This window comes from Scyliorhinus torazame, chromosome 6, assembly GCF_047496885.1.
Source record: "Scyliorhinus torazame isolate Kashiwa2021f chromosome 6, sScyTor2.1, whole genome shotgun sequence".
NCBI classification, from domain to species: Eukaryota; Metazoa; Chordata; class Chondrichthyes; order Carcharhiniformes; family Scyliorhinidae; genus Scyliorhinus; species Scyliorhinus torazame.
In genome coordinates this window covers 4798384-4820053 of record NC_092712.1, presented here as the reverse complement: position 1 = coordinate 4820053, position 21670 = coordinate 4798384, and the positions used below count along the sequence as shown (strand labels likewise).

The 21670-nt window shown below is 59.1% G+C and overlaps 1 protein-coding gene across 1 annotated transcript in view; it reads right to left on the bottom strand.

Annotated features, from left to right (window-relative positions):
- Nucleotides 1-19749, bottom strand: part of LOC140425666 (protein scribble homolog) — a 50597-nt gene extending 30848 nt beyond the window's left edge. Inside the window, exons 1-3 of the mRNA XM_072510162.1 lie at nt 19743-19749; nt 16873-16910; nt 8498-8572 (exon numbers count right to left, since the gene is read on the bottom strand). Of these exons, the coding sequence (XP_072366263.1) occupies nt 8498-8572; nt 16873-16910; nt 19743-19749 (120 nt within the window). The remainder of the gene's footprint in view (nt 1-8497; nt 8573-16872; nt 16911-19742) is intronic.
- Between the last annotated feature and the right edge of the window lie 1921 nt (nt 19750-21670).

The following is a 21670-nucleotide window of genomic DNA, read 5'->3' as shown; positions in this document are numbered from 1 at the left end:
TGTGGTCGTGTCCTGTTGCCAGTAGAGGCTACAAGGGAGAGAGCTGATTGGTAAGTAGTGGGCAAGGTCGGGTGAGTATTGACTACTCGGTGGCTGGGGACAGTGTGGAGCATCCGCGAGGGGGAGAATGTAGAGAGGTGGTCACACAACAGGCTCAGACTCTGCAGGCAGGAAGGGAATGGGTGACCACTATACAGAGCAAGAGAGCGAGGCAGGTAGTGCAGGGATCTCCTGTGGCCATTCCCCTGCAGAACATAGAACACAGTGCAGAAGGAGGCCATTCGGCCCATCGGGTCTGCACCGACCCACTTAAGCCCTCACTTCCACCCTATCCCCGTTACCCAATAACCCCTCCTAACCTTTTTGGTCACTAAGGGCAATTTATCACAGCCAATCCACCTAACCTGCACGTCTTTGGACTGTGGGAGGAAACCGGAGCACCCGGAGGAAACCCACGCACACACGGGGAGAACGTGCCGACTCCCCACAGACAGTGACCCAGCGGGGAATCGAACCTTGGACCCTGGCGCTGTGACGCCACAGTGCTAACCACTGTGCTACTGCTTTGGATACTGTTGAGGGGAATGGCCTCTCGGAAAAACAGCAACAGCCAAACTTGTGGCACCGCGGTTGGTTCTGCTGCAGAGGGGAGGGGGGATAAGTGTGACAGTGCAATAGTTATAGAGGATTCGATTGTAAGGGGAATAGACTGGCGTTTCTGTGGCCGCAAACGTGAGTCACAGAACCATAAAGTTTACAGCACGGAGAGAGGCCCTTTGAAATGAAATGAAAAGAAAATCGCTTATTGTCACAAGTAGGCTTCAAATGAAGTTACTGTGAAAAGCCCCTAGTCGCCACATTCCGGCGCCTGTTCGGGGAGGCTGGTACGGGAATTGAACCGTGCTGCTGGCCTGCCTTGGTCTGCTTTCAAAGCCAGCGATTTAGCCCTGCGCTAAACCAGCCCCTGGTTTGGCCCATCGCGACTGTGCTGACCATTAGCACCTGTCTGCTCGAACCCCAGCACTTGGTCTGTAGCCTTGTCTGCCGAGGTGTTTCCAGCGCTCCCCTAAATACTTCTTTAAAATTGGGAGGCTTCCCGCCTCCACCGCCTTTTCGGGCAGATTCCCACCACCCCCCAGGGTGAAAAAGGGTTTCCTCACATCCCCTCTAATCCCCCTGCCCCTCACTGTAAATCTGTTCCCCCTGGTCATTGACCCCTCCTCTGAGGGGGAAAGTATCTTCCTGTCCACACTGTCTATGGTCCTCACAATTTTATTTACCCCAATCAGGGCCCCCCTCAGTCTTCTCTGCTCCAGGAAAACAACCCCAGCCTAACCAGACTCTCTCGATAGCCGGAACACTCCGGCCCAGGCACCGTCCTGGTGAATCTCCTCTGCACCCTCTCCAGTGCAATCTCCTTCCTATAGTGAGGTGGCCAGAACTGCACACGGTACTCCAGCTGGGGCCTCACCAGCTCCAGCATAACCTCCCTGCTCTTATATTCAATGCCTCGATTAATAAAGTCAAGAAACCCATTGGCCTGCTTAACCACCTTATCTGTCCTGCTGACTCAAAGATAACAGCACTGTGGGTGTTCCTACAGCGCATGGACTGCAGGGGTTCCAGAAGGCAGCTCACCAGCAAGGACAATTTGGGATGTGTTCAGCCAGTGAAGCACAGATCCCCTGTATAAACTGTCACAAAATCACTTGGCCAGCGCATCTTCCAGACCATTCTTGCTATCTGATTTTCCCAGTCTGCAGGAAGCTCAAGCTCCATAAAATGATTACATTAACAGCATTAGTTGACCTTGAAAAGGTTGTGTTGAACCGTTGCAGTCCTTCAGCTGCAGGTATACCCACAGTGCTGTGAGACCGCGAGTTCTAGCATCGTGAGCCAGCGACAGTGAAGGAACGGCGATATCTTTCCAAGTCAGGATAGTGAGTGGCTTGGAGGGGAACCTCCAGGTGGCGGGGATCCCAGGTATCTGCTGTCTTCATTCCTTCTTGTCAGGAGAGGTTGCAGGACTGGAAGGTGCTGTCAAAGTGGTCATGGTGAGTTGCAGCAGGGCATCCTGGAGGTGGATGTGATGGGGGTAATAATTTCAGATATACAGTATTATATACGCGCAGTGAGGGGCAAAATGCTGGGTTAGTGTGTATGACTGCTGTTTTTAAAAATCCTGCTTTGCAAGACAGCTGGGCATTTTGGAGCCAGAGGTGCAATTAAAGCATCGTAAAAGCTTCGCCTAATGGACTTTTATTTATATTAAAAGGGTTGCATGTGGGGTAGATAATTAGAGACATTGTGTTCAATTAGGAATATGCTGTGGTTAACGGGCGGGGTCTGGTGCTGAAGCAGTCAGGTGTGGAGGGGTCAGTTTAGTTTTAGATTCATAACATTTCCAGTGCAGAACGAGGCCATTCGGTCCATCGAGTCTGCACCGGCTCTTGGAAAGAGCACCCTACCTAAGCCCACACCTCCACCCTATCCCATAACCCAGTAACCCCAACTAACCTTTTTGGACACTCAGGGCAATTTATCACAGCCAATCCACCTAACCTGCACATCTTTGGATTGTGGGAGGAAACCGGAGCACCCGGAGGAAACCCACGCACACACGGGGAGGACGTGAAGACCCCGCAGGATGTGAACAGGAGTCAAGCAGCAGCTCCCACTACAGTTCAATTAAAAATCTGGCTGCAGGGCGGCACGGTGGTGCAGTAGTTAGCACTGCTGCCTCACGGCGCCGAGGTTCCAGGTTCGATCCCGGCTCTGGGACACTGTCCGTGTGGAGTTTGCACCTTCTCCCCGTGTCTGCGTGGGTCTCGCCCCCACAACCCAAAATGTGCAGGGTGGGTGGATTGGCCACGCTAAATTGTCCCTTAATTGGAAAAAATGAATTGGGTACTCTAAATTTATTTTACGAATATCTGTCTGTAGACAGGCAGCAATCTCTTTCCAAACACTTCAGTTAGTTTTGGCTGGAAGGTGAGCTGAGACGGTTTCTTGGGAAATACAGCCAGAGATGCCGCATTATTCTGACAGCGAGTCAAATCTCTTTCTTTCAGCATTCTCAGAAGATCTCTTTCTCAAAGTGGAGCATTAAAAACATCTCTGTACAGAGAGTATTCCTGAGTGCTAACTGTATTTCAAAGTGGACTGAGAGCTAAGGTGGGTTTGTTGTTTGAGTGGGAATAAAGATAGCAGTTAAGGGTTATCATGTCACTGCATTGATCAGCGTTGTTTAAGGAGTAATTGTCAGCTATTTTCTGTGTGATATTAAAGATATTTTAATCCTGTGTTAGTAATAAAGTTTCTTTAATATTCTCTCTCTCTATTTTCTTTAATATCCCCTATCCTCTTTAATATTCCCTCTCCCTATTTTCTTTCATAGTTCCTATTTTCTTTCAAATTCCCTCTCCCTATTTTCTTTAATATTCTCGATCCCTATTTTCTTTACTATACCCTCTCCCTATTTTCTTTAATATTCCCTATCCCTATTTTCTTTAATATTCCCTCTCCCTATTTTCTTTAATATTCCCTCTCCCTATTTTCTTTAATATTCCCTGTGCCTATTTTCTTTACTATACCCTCTCCCTATTTTCTTTAATATTCCCTATCCCTATTTTCTTTAACATTCCCACTCCCTATTTTCTTTAATATTCCCTATCCCTATGTTCTTTCAAATTCCCTCTCCCTATTTTCTTTACAATACCCTCTCCCTATTTTCTTTCAAATTCCCTCTCCCTATTTTCTTTACAATACCCTCTCCCTATTTTCTTTCAAATTCCCTCTCCCTATTTTCTTTACAATACCCTGTCCCTATTTTCTTTAATATTCCCTCTCCCTATTTTCTTTAATATTCCCTCTCTCTATTTTCTTTAATATTCCCCTATCCCTATTTTCTTTAATATTCCCTCTCCCTATTTTCTTTAATATTCCCACTCCCTATTTTCTTTAATATTCCCTATCCCTATTTTATTTAATATTCCCTCTCCCTATTTTCTTTAATATTCCCTCTCCCTATTTTCTTTCAAATTCCCTCTCCCTATTTTCTTTACAATACCCTCTCCCTATTTTCTTATATATACCCTCTCCCTATTTTCTTTAATATTCCCTATTTTCTTTAATATTCCCTCTCCCTATTTTCTTTAATACTCCCTCTCCCTATTTCCTTTAATATTCCCTATCCCTATTTTATTTAATATTCCCTCTCTCTATTTTCTTTAATATTTCCCTATCCCTATTTTCTTTAATATTCATATTCCCTCTCCCTATTTTCTTTAATATTCCCTCTCCCTATTTTCTTTAATATTCCCTATCCCAGGGCCGCACGGTGACACAGTGATTAGCACTGCTGCCTCGCAGCGCAGGGCCGCACGGTGACACAGTGATTAGCACTGCTGCCTCACAGCGCAGGGCCACATGGTGACACAGTGATTAGCACTGCTGCCTCACAGCGCAGGGCCGCACGGTGACACAGTGATTAGCACTGCTGCCTCACAGCGCAGGGCCGCACGGTGACACAGTTATTAGCACTGCTGCCTCACAGCGCAGGGCCGCACGGTGACACAGTGATTAGCACTGCTGCCTCACAGCGCAGGGCCGCACGGTGACAGTGATTAGCACTGCTGCCTCACAGCGCAGGGCCGCACGGTGACACAGTGATTAGCACTGCTGCCTCACAGCGCAGGGCCGCACGGTGACACAGTGATTAGCCCTGATGCCTCACAGCGCAGGGCCGCACGGTGACACAGTTATTAGCACTGCTGCCTCACAGCGCAGGGCCGCACGGTGACACAGTGATTAGCACTGCTGTCTCACAGCGCAGGGCCGCACGGTGACACAGTGATTAGCACTGCTGCCTCACAGCGCTGGGCCGCACGGTGACAGTGATTAGCACTGCTGTCTCACAGCGCAGGGCCGCACGGTGACACAGTGATTAGCACTGCTGCCTCACAGCGCTGGGCCGCACGGTGACAGTGATTAGCACTGCTGCCTCACAGCGCAGGGCCGCACGGTGACACAGTGATTAGCACTGCTGCTTCACAGCGCAGGGCCGCACAGTGACACAGTGAGTAGCACTGCTGCCTCACAGTGCCAGGACCGCACAGTGACACAGTGATTAGCACTGCTGCCTCACAGCGCAGGGCAGCACGGTGACACAGTGATTAGCACTGCTGCCTCACAGTGCCAGGGCCACACGGTGACACAGTGATTAGCACTGCTGCCTCACAGCACAGGGCAGCACGGTGACACAGTGATTAGCACTGCTGCCTCACAGCGCAGGGCCGCACGGTGACAGTGATTAGCACTGCTGCCTCACAGCGCAGGGCCGCACGGTGACACAGTGATTAGCACTGCTGCCTCACAGCGCAGGGCAGCACGGTGACACAGTGATTAGCACTGCTGCCTCACAGCGCCAGGATCTCGGGTTCAATGCCGGCCTCTGGTCACTGTTTGTGTCGAGTCTCCACGTTCTCCCCGTGTCTGCGTGGGTTTTCCCCGGGTGCTCCGTGTTCCTCTCTCAGTCCAAAGATGTGCAGTGGTATGGCCATGATAAATTTCCCCTTGGTGTCCTCACGGGTAAGTGAGGCTCTGTGGTTACGGAGATAGGGTGGGGGTTGTGGGTCTAGATAGTGCGTCCTTTCAGAGGGTGGGTGCAGACTTAATGGGCCGAATGGCCTCCTTCTCTACTGTGGGAATTCTCTGGTTCAAAATAAAATATTCAGGTCAGTGTCCAGTAATGTAGAAGCTATTGGGTGTGATCAGGGATTGTAATCTGGTACACACTGCGTGTCAGTGGTGGGGGAGTGAATGTTGTAGATGGGGTCTGAATCAAGGGGGCTGCGTTTTCCTGCATGTTGTCAAGTGTTGTTGCAGCCGCATTGATTGGGACAATTACTCGATGAATGATCTTTCACTGGGACAGTTGGTAGTTGTCGGGACTACTAACTGGAAGCAGAGGACACAATCTCAGACTAAAGGGACGATCCTTTAAAACGGAGATGAGGAGGAATTTCTTCAGCCAGAGGGTGGTGAATCTGTGGAACTCTTTGCCGCAGAAGGCTGTGGAGGCCAAATCACTGAGTGTCTTTAAGACAGAGATAGATCGGCTCTTGATTAATAAGGGGGTCAGGGGTAATGGGGAGAAGGCAGGAGAATGGGGGTGAGAAAAAATATCAGCCATGATTAAATGGCGGAGCAGACTCGATGGGCCGAGTGGTCTAATTCTGCTCCTGTGTCTTATGGGATCGTCGGCAAATATGAAATTGTCCATTTTGGCAGGAAGAATAAAAAAGCAGCTCATTAGCTAAATGGTGCGAGATTGCAGCGGTGTGAGGTACAGAGGGACCTGGGCATCCTAGTGCATGACTCGCAGAACGCTAATATGCAAATGCTGCAAGTAATTAGGAAAGTTAATACAATGTGATCATTTATTGCAAAGAGAATTCAATACAGAAGTTAGGAGGTTAAGGTTCAGTTGTACAGGATGTTGGTGAGACCACATCTGGAGTATTGTATTCGTCTTCTTATTTAAGGAGCGGGCTGTCTGATGAGGAGAGGTTGGGGAGGTTGGGTTTGTATCCACTGGAGTTTAGAAGAGTGAGAGCGACTTGATCGAAACCTTTCCAGTGCCAAATGGACTCCGAGCCCGGCGTCTCTTCTATACGTGTACAATTAATTGCAATCAATCCTGAGGGGTCTTGACGGGGTGGGTGCGGAGAGGATGTTTCCTCTTGTCGACGATTCTACAACTAGGTCAGTGGGAGCAGCATCTTTGAATATTGTTAAGGCAGAAATGGATAGATTATTGATTAACGAGGAGGGGTGAAAGGTTATCGGGGGTCGGCGGGAATGTGGGGGTGAGGTCACAATCAGATCAGCATTTTGGAAAGTCAAATCAAGGTAGAACTTTCACGGTGAATGGTCGGACCTGAGGGAGTCTCGTGGAACAGAGGGACCCTGGAGTTCAGGTGTACGGTTCTCTGAAGGTGGAGTCACAGGTAGATTGTGTCCAGTAATGTAATGTCCATGCTGGCCTTCAGCAGTCAGGGCCTTGAGTTCAGAAGTTGGGAGGTTATGTTGCAGTTGTACAGGATGTGGGTGAGGCCGTACCTGGAGTATTGTGGTCAGTTTTGGTCTCCTTGCTACGGGAAAGATGTTATTAAACTGGAGAGAGTGCGGAAGGGATTTACAGGGATGTTGCCTGGACTCGAGGGACTGAGTTACAGGGAGAGATTGGACAGGCTGGGACTTTTCTTTGGAGCGTAGGAGACTGAGGGGTGATTTATAGAGGTGAATAGGATCAGGAGAGGCGTGGATAGGGTGAATGCACTCAGTCCTTTTCCCAGGGTTGGGGAATCGAGAACTAGAGGGCACAGGTTTAAGATAAGAGGGGAAAGAATTAATGGGAATCTGAAGAGCAACTTTTTTTACACAGAGGGTGGGACGTTTGTGGAATGAGCTGCCGGAGGAAGTGGTTGAGACAGAGACAGTGACAATATTTAAAAGGCATTTGGACAGGTACATGGATAGGAAAGGTTTAGAGGGATACGGGGCAAATACAGGAAAATGGGGTTAGCTGAGATGGGCTTTTTGGTTGGGGTGGAACAGTTTGTACCGAAAGGCCCGTCTCCATGCCACAGATTCTCTGATTCTAGCTGGAGGGGCAGAGTGGCCTATTTCTGCCCCTAATTCAGAAGTCTGTTTTGTAATATTGCATCCGAAAATACTGTGTGAAAAGGTAGAAAATTGTACTGAACATCTATAAAGCTCTGGTTAGGTTACAACTCGAGTATTGTATCCAGCTCTGGTCCCCAGGATGTGAGGGTCCTCCAGAGGGTGCGGAGGGGGATTCACCAGAATGGTTCCAGGGAAGATAAGGTAGACAAAGAGGAAGAAGAGTTTCTAATGGCAATTGGTAGGCTTTTGAGGGAAATAATCCTGCAGGGCTACGGGGACAGTATGGGTGAACAGAACTGACTTTATACAGAGCTGGCACAGATTGGATGGGCTGAATGGTATTCTCTGTACCATATTTACTGTATGTCATTGAGCATACAGATGAGAAACGTACTGGAACGAACGCCAGATTCTTGGGGGGTACCAGAGAGATCCATTGCAGCTAACTCTCTGCTTCCAACAAGATAAATAAGAACGGAATCAGGCAAGGCCCAATGCCACCTCGGTGTCATCTTCGACAGACAAGTCTCCCAGCCTTTTCAGCATCCAAGCCCTTAGTATCTGCTCAACAAGTGCCTCAAGAAACACAACACCAAAAAGCACATGCCAATTCAACTCACAGGTAAGGAGGTCCCTCCACAAAGCAGTAGTGAATAGCAAGGCCCTGACCCCATGCTCCCCCTTAGCGGCATGCTGATAGACGTAATGCCCCTTCCATATAACACAGCACACCGGACAATGCAACAACTAAGAGGCAGCTGGCTGGAAGAACAATGGCACTGGCGGGGAGACAGCATGCAGCCTGTACCTGGATATCGTAAACTGGTTTAGAAGATGGGATAGCTGCAAACTGTCGATAATCAAACTTCTTTTCTGACCAGGACTGTAAGGTACAGTAAAGAAGAGTGAGAAAAGGACGGAGAAATATCCAACACTGCTCTGTAAGGGTGTAAGAAATTAGGAAGATGCAATAAAACCGGCAGTCGGCACAGTCACGCCAACAAATGCCAAACATCCAGGCACACAATCACACACAAACATACAGGCACACAATCACACACAAACATACAGGCACACAATCACACACAAACATACAGGCACACAATCACACACAAACATCCAGGCACACAAGCACACACAAACATCCAGGCACACAAGCGCACACAAACATCCAGGCACACAATCACACACAAACATACAGGCACACAATCACACACAAACATACAGGCACACAATCACACACAAACATACAGGCACACAATCACACACAAACATACAGGCACACAATCACACACAAACATCCAGGCACACAAGCACACACAAACATCCAGGCACACAAGCGCACACAAACATCCAGGCACACAATCACACACAAACATACAGGCACACAATCACACACAAACATCCAGGCACACAAGCACACACAAACATCCAGGCACACAATCACACACAAACATCCAGGCACACAATCACACACAAACATCCAGGCACACAAGCACACACAAACATCCAGGCACACAATCACACACAAACATCCAGGCACACAAGCACACACAAACATCCAGGCACACAAGCACACACAAACATCCAGGCACACAAGCACACACAAACATCCAGGCACACAAGCACACACAAACATCCAGGCACACAAGCACACACAAACACCCAGGCACACAATCACACACAAACATCCAGGCACACAATCACACACAAACATACAGGCACACAATCACACACAAACATCCAGGCACACAAGCACACACAAACATCCAGGCACACAAGCGCACACAAACATCCAGGCACACAATCGCACACAAACATACAGGCACACAATCACACACAAACATCCAGGCACACAAGCACACACAAACATCCAGGCACACAATCACACACAAACATACAGGCACACAATCACACACAAACATCCAGGCACACAAGCACACACAAACATCCAGGCACACAATCACACACAAACATCCAGGCACACAATCACACACAAACATCCAGGCACACAAGCACACACAAACATCCAGGCACACAATCACACACAAACATCCAGGCACACAAGCACACACAAACATCCAGGCACACAAGCACACACAAACATCCAGGCACACAAGCACACACAAACATCCAGGCACACAAGCACACACAAACATCCAGGCACACAATCACACACAAACATCCAGGCACACAATCACACACAAACATCCAGGCACACAAGCACACACAAACATCCAGGCACACAATCACACACAAACATCCAGGCACACAATCACACACAAACATCCAGGCACACAAGCACACACAAACATACAGGCACACAATCACACACAAACACCCAGGCACACAATCACACACAAACATCCAGGCACACAATCACACACAAACATACAGGCACACAATCACACACAAACATCCAGGCACACAATCACACACAGACATACAGGCACACAATCACACACAAACATACAGGCACACAATCACACACAAACATACAGGCACACAATCACACACAAACATACAGGCACAATCACACAAACATACAGGCACACAATCACACACAAACATACAAACAAAAAGATACATCCGTACACACATGTAGGAAACCAGCACACGCGCAAACCTGTGCAAACACACACACACACAGGCACAGATGTAAAGACTCACAACCACACACGATCCTTGGCGTCCAGCAGGAATATTAATTGCAGGATGACACTGTTCAACCAGGAAGGGATACAGCTGAACACAGCAGACACGGAACAAGGGGGTGAATATTGCTGGGAAAAGGGTATAGAGAGGGGAAATGGGGGGGGGGGGGCGGGAAGAAGCGAGCTGGGAGGGGGGAGAAGAGAGCTGGGGGGGGGGGGGGAGAAGAGAGCTGGGGGGGGGGGGGAGAGGCGAGCTGAGGGGGGGGGAGCTGAGGGAGGGGGGAGAAGCGAGCTGAGGGAGGGGGGAGAAGCGAGCTGAGGGGGGGGGGAGAAGCGAGCTGAGGGGGGGGGAGAAGCGAGCTGAGGGAGGGGAGAAGCGAGCTGAGGGGGGGGAGAAGCGAGCTGAGGGGGGGGGGGGAGAAGCAAGCTGAGGGGGGGAGAAGCGAGCTGGGGGGGGGAGAAGCGAGCTGAGGGGGGGGAGAAGCGAGCTGAGGGGGGGGAGAAGCGAGCTGAGGGGGGGGAGAAGCGAGCTGAGGCGGGGGGGAGAAGCGAGCTGAGGAGGGGGAGAAGCGAGCTGAGGAGGGGGAGAAGCGAGCTGAGGGGGGGGAGAAGCGAGCTGAGGGGGGGGGGAGCTGAGGGGGGGGGAGAAGCGAGCTGAGGGGGGGGAGAAGCGAGCTGAGGGGGGGGGAGAAGCGAGCTGAGGGGGGGGAGAAGCGAGCTGAGGGGGGGGAGAAGCGAGCTGAGGGGGGGGGAGAAGCGAGCTGAGGGGGGGGAAGCGAGCTGAGGGGGGGGGGAGAAGCGAGCTGAGGGGGGGGGAGAAGCGAGCTGAGGGGGGGGGGAGAAGCGAGCTGAGGGGGGGGAGAAGCGAGCTGAGGGGGGGGGAGAAGCGAGCTGAGGGGGGGGGGAGAAGCGAGCTGAGGGGGGGGAGAGAGGCGAGCTGAGGGGGGGGGAGAAGTGAGCTGAGGGGGGGAGAAGCGAGCTGAGGGGGGGGGGAGAAGCGAGCTGAGGGGGGGAGAAGCGAGCTGAGGGGGGGGGAAGCAAGCTGAGGGGGGGGAGAAGCGAGCTGAGGGGGGGGGAGAAGCGAGTTGAGGGGGGGGAGAAGCGAGTTGAGGGGGGGGAGAAGCGAGCTGGGGGGGGGGAGAAGCGAGTTGAGGGGGGGGAGAAGCGAGTTGAGGGGGGGGAGAAGCGAGCTGGGGGGGGGAGAAGCGAGCTGAGGGGGGAGAAGCGAGCTGAGGGGGGGGGAGCTGAGGGGGGGGGAGAAGCGAGCTGAGGGGGGGGGAGAAGCGAGCTGAGGGGGGGGAGAAGCGAGCTGAGGGGGGGGGGGAGCTGAGGGGGGGGAGAAGCGAGCTGAGGGGGGGGGGGAGAAGCGAGCTGAGGGGGGGAGAAGCGAGCTGAGGGGGGGAGCTGAGGGGGGGAGAAGCGAGCTGAGGGGGGGGGAGAAGCGAGCTGAGGGGGGGGGAGAAGCGAGCTGAGGGGGGGGAGAAGCGAGCTGAGGGGGGGGGGGAGAAGCGAGCTGAGGGGGGGGGAGAAGCGAGCTGAGGGGGGGGAGAAGCGAGCTGAGGGGGGGGGAGAAGCGAGCTGAGGGGGGGGGAGAAGCGAGCTGAGGGGGGGGGGAGAAGCGAGCTGAGGGGGGGGGAGAAGCGAGCTGAGGGGGGGAGAAGCGAGCTGAGGGGGGGGGAGAAGCGAGCTGAGGGGGGGGAGAAGCGAGCTGAGGGGGGGGGAGAAGCGAGCTGAGGGGGGGGAGAAGCGAGCTGAGGGGGGAGAGAAGCGAGCTGAGGGGGGGGGAGAAGCGAGCTGGGGGGGGGAGAAGCGAGCTGAGGGGGGGGGGAGAAGCGAGCTGAGGGGGGAGAGAAGCGAGCTGAGGGGGGGGGAGAAGCGAGCTGGGGGGGGGAGAAGCGAGCTGAGGGGGGGGGGAGAAGCGAGCTGAGGGGGGAGAGAAGCGAGCTGAGGGGGGGGAGAAGCGAGCTGAGGGGGGGGAGAAGCGAGCTGAGGGGGGGGGGAGAAGCGAGCTGAGGGGGGGGGAGAAGCGAGCTGAGGGGGGGGGAGAAGCGAGCTGGGGGGGGGAGAAGCGAGCTGAGGGGGGGGAGAAGCGAGCTGAGGGGGGGGGAGCTGAGGGGGGGGAGAGGGGAGCTGAGGGGGGGGAGAAGCGAGCTGAGGGGGGGGGAGAAGCGAGCTGAGGGGGGGGGAGAAGCGAGCTGAGGGGGGGGAGAAGCGAGCTGAGGGGGGGGAGAAGCGAGCTGAGGGGGGGGAGAAGCGAGCTGAGGGGGGGGAGAAGCGAGCTGAGGGGGGGGAGAAGCGAGCTGAGGGGGGGGAGAAGCGAGCTGAGGGGGGGGGGGAGAAGCGAGCTGAGGGGGGGGGAGAAGCGAGCTGAGGGGGGGGGAGCTGAGGGGGGGGGGGGAGCTGAGGGGGGGGGGAGCTGAGGGGGGGGGGGAGCTGAGGGGGGGGGGAGCTGAGGGGGGGGAGAAGCGAGCTGAGGGGGGGAGAGAAGCGAGCTGAGGGGGGGGGGAGAAGCGAGCTGAGGGGGGGAGAAGCGAGCTGAGGGGGGGGGGAGAAGCGAGCTGAGGGGGGGGGAGCTGAGGGGGGGGAGAAGCGAGCTGAGGGAGGGGGGAGAAGCGAGCTGAGGGGGGGGGGAGCGAGCTGGGGGGGGGGAGAAGCGAGCTGAGGGGGGGGGGAGAAGCGAGCTGAGGGGGGGGGGAGAAGCGAGCTGAGGGGGGGGGAGAAGCGAGCTGAGGGGGGAGAGAAGCGAGCTGGGGGGGGGGGAGAAGCGAGCTGAGGGGGGGGAGAAGCGAGCTGAGGGGGGGGGAGAAGCGAGCTGAGGGGGGGGGAGAAGCGAGCTGAGGGGGGGGGGAGAAGCGAGCTGGGGGGGGGGAGAAGCGAGCTGAGGGGGGGGGAGAAGCGAGCTGAGGGGGGGGGAGAGAAGCGAGCTGGGGGGGGGGAGAAGCGAGCTGGGGGGGGGGAGAAGCGAGCTGAGGGGGGGGGAGAAGCGAGCTGAGGGGGGAGAGAAGCGAGCTGGGGGGGGGGGGGAGAAGCGAGCTGAGGGGGGGGAGAAGCGAGCTGAGGGGGGGGGGGGAGCTGAGGGGGGGGGGAGAAGCGAGCTGAGGGGGGGGGAGAAGCGAGCTGAGGGGGGGGGGAGAAGCGAGCTGAGGGGGGGGAGAAGCGAGCTGAGGGGGGGGAAAAGCGAGCTTAGGGGGGGGGGGAGCTGAGGGGGGGAGAAGCGAGCTGAGGAGGGGGGGAGGTGGGGGGGGGAGAAGCGAGCTGGGGGGGGAGAAGCGAGCTGAGGGGGGGGGAGAAGCGAGCTGAGGGGGGGGAGAAGCGAGCTGAGGGGGGGGGGAGCTGAGGGGGGGGAGAAGCGAGCTGAGGGGGGGGGGGAGAAGCGAGCTGAGGGGGGGGGGAGCTGAGGGGGGGAGAAGCGAGCTGGGGGCGGGAGAAGCGAGCTGAGGGGGGGGAGAAGCGAGCTGAGGGGGGGGAGAAGCGAGCTGGGGGGGGGGAGAAGCGAGCTGAGGGGGGGGGGAGAAGCGAGCTGAGGGGGGGGGGGGAGAAGCGAGCTGAGGGGGGGGGGAGAAGCGAGCTGAGGGGGGGGAGAAGCGAGCTGAGGGGGGGGAGAAGCGAGCTGAGGGGGGGGGGAGAAGCGAGCTGAGGGGGGGGAGAAGCGAGCTGGGGGGGGGGGAGAAGCGAGCTGAGGGGGGGGGGAGAAGCGAGCTGAGGGGGGGGAGAAGCGAGCTGAGGGGGGGGGGAGAAGCGAGCTGAGGGGGGGGGGAGAAGCGAGCTGAGGGGGGGGGAGAAGCGAGCTGAGGGGGGGGAGAAGCGAGCTGAGGGGGGGGAGAAGCGAGCTGAGGGGGGGGGAGAAGCGAGCTGGGGGGGGGAGAGAAGCGAGCTGAGGGGGGGGGAGAAGCGAGCTGAGGGGGGGGGGAGAAGCAAGCTGAGGGGGGGGGGGAGAAGCGAGCTGGGGGGGGGGAGCTGAGGGGGGGAGAAGCGAGCTGAGGGGGGGGAGCGAGCTGAGGGGGGGGGAGAAGCGAGCTGAGGGGGGGGGAGAAGCGAGCTGAGGGGGGGAGAAGCGAGCTGAGGGGGGGAGAAGCGAGCTGAGGGGGGGGGGAGAAGCGAGCTGGGGGGGGGGGAGAAGCGAGCTGGGGGGGGGGGAGAAGCGAGCTGAGGGGGGGGGAGAAGCGAGCTGAGGGGGGGGGGAGAAGCGAGCTGGGGGGGGGGAGAAGCGAGCTGGGGGGGGGGGAGAAGCGAGCTGAGGGGGGGGGAGAAGTGAGCTGAGGGGGGGAGCTGAGGGGGGGGAGAAGCGAGCTGAGGGGGGGGGAGAAGCGAGCTGAGGGGGGGGGGGAGAAGCGAGCTGAGGGGGGGGGGGAGAAGCGAGCTGAGGGGGGGGGGGAGAAGCGAGCTGAGGGGGGGGAGAAGCGAGCTGAGGGGGGGGAGAAGCGAGCTGAGGGGGGGGGAGAAGCGAGCTGGGGGGGGAGAGAAGCGAGCTGAGGGGGGGGGAGAAGCGAGCTGAGGGGGGGGAGAAGCGAGCTGGGGGGGGGGAGAGAAGCGAGCTGAGGGGGGGGGAGAAGCGAGCTGAGGGGGGGGAGAAGCGAGCTGAGGGGGGGGGAGAAGCGAGCTGAGGGGGGGGGGGAGAAGCGAGCTGAGGGGGGGGGAAGCGAGCTGAGGGGGGGGGAGAAGCGAGCTGAGGGGGGGGGGGAGAAGCGAGCTGAGGGGGGGGAGAAGCGAGCTGAGGGGGGGGGAGAAGCGAGCTGAGGGGGGGGGGAGAAGCGAGCTGAGGGGGGGGGAGAAGCGAGCTGAGGGGGGGGAGCTGAGGGGGGGGAGAAGCGAGCTGAGGGGGGGGAGAGAAGCGAGCTGAGGGGGGGGGAGAAGCGAGCTGAGGGGGGGGGAGAAGCGAGCTGAGGGGGGGGAGAAGCGAGCTGAGGGGGGGGGGAGAAGCGAGCTGAGGGGGGGGGAGCTGAGGGGGGGGGGAGAAGCGAGCTGAGGGGGGGGGAGCTGAGGGGGGGGGAGAAGCGAGCTGAGGGGGGGGAGAAGCGAGCTGAGGGGGGGGGAGAAGCGAGCTGAGGGGGGGGGAGAAGCGAGCTGAGGGGGGGGAGCTGAGGGGGGGGGGAGAAGCGAGCTGAGGGGGGGGGAGCTGAGGGGGGGGGGGAGAAGCGAGCTGAGGGGGGGGGAGCTGAGGGGGGGGAGAAGCGAGCTGAGGGGGGGGAGAAGCGAGCTGAGGGGGGGGGAGAAGCGAGCTGAGGGGGGGGGGAGAAGCGAGCTGAGGGGGGGGAGCTGAGGGGGGGGGGGAGAAGCGAGCTGAGGGGGGGGAGAAGCGAGCTGAGGGGGGGGGAGAAGCGAGCTGAGGGGGGGGAGAAGCGAGCTGAGGGGGGGGGAGAAGCGAGCTGAGGGGGGGGAGCTGAGGGGGGGGGAGAAGCGAGCTGAGGGGGGGGAGAAGCGAGCTGAGGGGGGGGAGAAGCGAGCTGGGGGGGGGAGCTGAGGGGGGGGGAGAAGCGAGCTGAGGGGGGGGGAGAAGCGAGCTGAGGGGGGGGGAGAAGCGAGCTGAGGGGGGGGAGAAGCGAGCTGAGGGGGGGGGGAGAAGCGAGCTGAGGGGGGGGGGGAGAAGCGAGCTGGGGGGGGGGGAGAAGCGAGCTGAGGGGGGGGGGAGAAGCGAGCTGAGGGGGGGGGGAGAAGCGAGCTGGGGGGGGGGGAGAAGCGAGCTGAGGGGGGGGGGGGAGAAGCGAGCTGGGGGGGGGAGAAGCGAGCTGAGGGGGGGGGGGAGAAGCGAGCTGAGGGGGGGGGAGAAGCGAGCTGAGGGGGGGGGCGAAGCGAGCTGAGGGGGGGGGAGAAGCGAGCTGAGGGGGGGGGGAGAAGCGAGCTGGGGGGGGGGAGAAGCGAGCTGAGGGGGGGAGAAGCGAGCTGAGGGGGGGAGAAGCGAGCTGAGGGGGGAGAAGCGAGCTGAGGGGGGGGAGAAGCGAGCTGAGGGGGGAGAAGCGAGCTGAGGGGGGGAGAAGCGAGCTGGGGGGGGGAGAAGCGAGCTGGGGGGGGGGGAGAAGCGAGCTGAGGGGGGGAGAAGCGAGCTGAGGGGGGGAGAAGCGAGCTGAGGGGGGGAGAAGCGAGCTGAGCGGGGAGAAGCGAGCTGAGGGGGGGAGAAGCGAGCTGGGGGGGGGGAGCTGAGGGGGGGGAGAAGCGAGCTGAGGGGGGGGGAGAAGCGAGCTGAGGGGGGGGGAGAAGCGAGCTGAGGGGGGGGGGAGAAGCGAGCCGAGGGGGGGGAGAAGCGAGCTGAGGGGGGGGGGGAGAAGCGAGCTGAGGGGGGGGGGGAGAAGCGAGCTGAGGGGGGGGGAGAAGCGAGCTGAGGGGGGGGGGGAAAGAGAGGAGGGGAGAGCCCCGGGGTGGGGAGGGGAGAGCCCCGGGGTGAGGAGGGGAGAGCCCCGGGGTGGGGAGGGGTTAAGCTGGACACCGGGTGGAGACGATCCTGCGGGGGAGGGTGGGGAGGATCAATGATGTTAAAGAGGGAACGGGACTTTTACCAAAAGCATATATTTTACAAACGGAAAAGTGGACTCACCAGGCGCCCGGGAGACGTGACACTGCGAGGACTGTGATCTGTAACACACACAGTTAACAATCAGCGGCAATTACAGATAATTACTGCCCACGCTGGAATCTGACACGAAACTGAAAATGCTGGGCAATCTCAGCAGGCCGGACAGGCTGTGTGGAGGCAGAAGGGAGCTGACGTTTCCCGTCTCGATCGCTCTTCCTCTGCTCTCCGCGGAGGCGATGAGGATCGGAAACTGAGCAGCAAAACTAACTGAACATTGTGAAGCTGACCAGCCTCTGGAATCTTTCACCATCCACGGAAAAGGAGAGGGGGAAGCAGCGGAAGGCAGGGGGGTCGTGGAGTGTGTGTGTGGGGGGGGGGTACCCACTGTCCATGGAGAGTGTGTGTGGGGGGGGGGGGTACCCACTGTCCATGGAGTGTGTGTGGGGGGGGTGTACCCACTGTCCATGGAGTGTGTGTGTGTGGGGGGGTACCCACTGTCCATGGAGTGTGTGTGGGGGGGGTACCCACTGTCCATGGAGTGTGTGTGGGGGGGTGTACCCACTGTCCATGGCGTGTGTGTGGGGGGGGGTGTACCCACTGTCCATGGTGTGTGTGTGTGTGGGGGGGTACCCACTGTCCATGGAGTGTGTGTGGTGGGGTGTACCCACTGTCCATGGAGTGTGTGTGGGGGGGTGTGTACTCACTGTCCATGGAGTGTGTGTGTGGGGGGGGGGGTACCCACTGTCCATGGAGTGTGTGTGTGTGGGGGGGGGTACCCACTGTCCATGGAGTGTGTGTGTGGGGGGGGGGGTGTACCCACTGTCCATGGAGTGTGTGTGGGGGGGGGGGGTACCCACTGTCCATGGAGTGTGTGTGGGGGGGGTGTACCCACTGTCCATGGTGTGTGTGTGTGGGGGGGTACCCACTGTCCATGGAGTGTGCGTGGTGGGGTGTACCCACTGTCCATGGAGTGTGTGTGGGGGGGTGTGTACTCACTGTCCATGGAGTGTGTGTGTGGGGGGGGGGGGGTACCCACTGTCCATGGAGTGTGTGTGTGTGGGGGGGGGTACCCACTGTCCATGGAGTGTGTGTGTGGGGGGGGGGGGGTGTACCCACTGTCCATGGAGTGTGTGTGGGGGGGGGGGGGTACCCACTGTCCATGGAGTGTGTGTGTGGGGGGGGGGGGGGGGTACCCACTGTCCATGGAGTGTGTGTGGGTGGGGGGGGGGTACCCACTGTCCATGGTGTGTGTGTGTGTGGGGGGGTACCCACTGTCCATGGAGTGTGTGTGGTGGGGTGTACCCACTGTCCATGGAGTGTGTGTGGGGGGGTGTGTACTCACTGTCCATGGAGTGTGTGTGTGGGGGGGGGGGGTACCCACTGTCCATGGAGTGTGTGTGTGTGGGGGGGGGTACCCACTGTCCATGGAGTGTGTGTGTGGGGGGGGGGGGTGTACCCACTGTCCATGGAGTGTGTGTGGGGGGGGGGGGTACCCACTGTCCATGGAGTGTGTGTGGGGGGGGTGTACCCACTGTCCATGGTGTGTGTGTGTGGGGGGGTACCCACTGTCCATGGAGTGTGCGTGGGTGGGGTGTACCCACTGTCCATGGAGTGTGTGTGGGGGGGTGTGTACTCACTGTCCATGGAGTGTGTGTGTGGGGGGGGGGGGTACCCACTGTCCATGGAGTGTGTGTGTGGGGGGGGGGGGTACCCACTGTCCATGGAGTGTGTGTGTGGGGGGGGGGGGGGTGTACCCACTGTCCATGGAGTGTGTGTGGGGGGGGGGGGGGTACCCACTGTCCATGGAGTGTGTGTGTGGGGGGGGGGGGGGGTACCCACTGTCCATGGAGTGTGTGTGGGTGGGGGGGGGGTACCCACTGTCCATGGAGTGTGTGTGGGTGGGGGGGGGGGTACCCACTGTCCATGGAGTGTGTGTGTGTGTGTGTGGGGGGGGGTGTACCCACTGTCCGTGGAGAGTGTGTGTGGGGGGGGGGGTGTACCCACTGTCCATGGAGCGTGTGTGGGGGGGGGGGGGGTACCCACTGTCCATGGAGTGTGTGTGTGGGGGGGGGGGGGTACCCACTGTCCATGGAGTGTGTGTGTGGGGGGGGGGTACCCACTGTCCATGGAGTGTGTGTGGGTGGGGGGGGGTACCCACTGTCCATGGAGTGTGTGTGGGGGGGGGGGGGGGGGGTACCCACTGTCCATGGAGAGTGTGTGTGGGGGGGGGTGTACCCACTGTCCATGGAGTGTGTGTGGGGGGGTGTGTACCCACTGTCCATGGAGTGTGTGTGTGGGGGGGGTACCCACTGTCCATGGAGTGTGTGTGGGGTGGGTACCCACTGTCCATGGAGTGTGTGTGGGGGTGTGTGTACCCACTGTCCATGGAGTGTGTGTGGGGGTGTGTGTGTGGGGGGGGGGGGGTGTACCCACTGTCCATGGAGAGTGTGTGTGGGGGGGGGGGTGTACCCACTGTCCATGGAGTGTGTGTGGGGGTGTGTGTACCCACTGTCCATGGAGTGTGTGTGGGGGGGGGGGTACCTACTGTCCATGGAGCGTGTGTGTGGGGGGGGTACCCACTGTCCATGGAGCGTGTGTGTGGGGGGGGTACCCACTGTCCATGGAGTGTGTGTGTGGGGGGGGGGGGTACCCACTGTCCATGGAGTGTGTGTGGGGGGGGGGGGTACCCACTGTCCATGGAGTGTGTGTGTGGGGGGGGGGTGGTACCCACTGTCCATGGAGTGTGTGTGATGTGTGTGGGGGGGGGGTGTACCCACTGTCCATGGAGTGTGTGTGGGGGGGGGGTACCTACTGTCCATGGAACGTGTGTGTGTGTGGGGGGGGGGTGTACCCACTGTCCATGGAGTGTGTGTGGGGGGGGGGGTACCTACTGTCCATGGAGCGTGTGTGTGTGTGGGGGGGGGGGTACCCACTGTCCATGGAGTGTGTGTGTGGGGGGGGGGGGTACCCACTGTCCATGGAGCGTGTGTGTGTGTGGGGGGGGGTGTACCCACTGTCCATGGAGTGTGTGTGTGGGGGGGGTACCCACTGTCCATGGAGTGTGTGTGTGTGGGGGGGTGTACCCACTGTCCATGGAGTGTGTGTGGGGGGGGGTACCTACTGTCCATGGAACGTGTGTGTGTGTGGGGGGGGGGTGTACCCACTGTCCATGGAGTGTGTGTGGGGGGGGGTACCTACTGTCCATGGAGCGTGTGTGTGTGTGGGGGGGGGGTACCCACTGTCCATGGAGTGTGTGTGTGGGGGGGGGGGGTACCCACTGTCCATGGAGCGTGTGTGTGTGTGGGGGGGGGTGTACCCACTGTCCATGGAGTGTGTGTGGGGGGGGGGTACCCACTGTCCATGGAGTGTGTGTGTGTGGGGGGGGTACCCACTGTCCATGGAGTGTGTGTGTGTGGGGGGGGGTACCCACCTGTCCATGGAGTGTGTGTGGGGGGGGTGTGTACCCACTGTCCATGGAGTGTGTGTGGGGGGGGGGGGGGTGTACCCACTGTCCATGGAGTGTATGTGGGGGGGGGGGGTACCCACTGTCCATGGAGTGTGTGTGGGGGGTGTGTGTACCCACTGTCCATGGAGTGTGTGAGTGTGTGTGGGGGGGGGGGGGGGGGGGTACCCACTGTCCATGGAGTACCCACTGTCCATGGAGTGTGTGTGGGGGGGTGTACCCACTGTCCATGGAGTGTGTGTGTGGGGGGGGGGGGGTACCCACTGTCCATGGAGTGTGTGTGGGGGGGGGTACCCACTGTCCATGGAGTGTGTGTGGGGGGGGGGGGGTACCCACTGTCCATGGTGTGTGTGTGGGGGGGGGGGGTACCCACTGTCCATGGAGTGTGTGTGTGGGGGGGGTACCCACTGTCCATGGAGTGTGTGTGTGGGGGGGGTACCCACTGTCCATGGAGTGTGTGTGGGGGGGGGGGTACCCACTGTCCATGGAGTGTGTGTGTGGGGGGGGGGGTACCCACTGTCCATGGAGTGTGTGTGTGGGGGGGGGGGGGTACCCACTGTCCATGGAGTGTGTGTGTGGGGGGGGGGGGTACCCACTGTCCATGGAGGGTGTGTGGGGGGTGTGGGGTACCCACTGTCCATGGAGTGTGGTGGGGGGGGGTTGTACCCACTGTCCATGGAGTGTGTGTGTGGGGGGGGGGGTACCACTGTCCATGGAGTGGTGTGTGGGGGGGGGGGGGTACCCACTGTCCATGGAGTGTGTGTGGGGGGGGGGGGGGTACCCACTGTCCATGGAGTGTGTGGTGTGGGGGGGGTACCCACTGTCCATGGAGTGTGTGTGTGGGGGGGGTACCCACTGTCCATGGAGTGTGTGTGGGGGGGGGTACCCACTGTCCATGGAGTGTGTGTGTGGGGGGGGGGTACCCACTGTCCATGGATGTGTGTGTGTGTGGGGGGGGGTACCCACTGTCCATGGAGTGTGTGTGGGGGGGGCGGGGGGGGTACCCACTGTCCATGGAGCGTGTGTGTGTGGGGGGGGGGGTGTACCCACTGTCCATGGAGCGTGTGTGTGGGGGGGGGGGGGTGCACCCACTGTCCATGGTGTATGTGTGGGGGGGGGGGGGGGTACCCACTGTCCATGGAGTGTATGTGTGGGGGGGGGGGGGGGGTACCCACTGTCCATGGAGTGTGTGTGTGGGGGGGGGTACCTACTGTCCATGGAGTGTATGTGTGGGGGGGGGGGGTACCCACTGTCCATGGAGTTGTGTGTGGGGGGGGGTACCTACTGTCCATGGTGTGTGTGTGTGTGGGGGGGGGGTACCCACTGTCCATGGAGTGTGTGGTTTGGGGGGGGTAC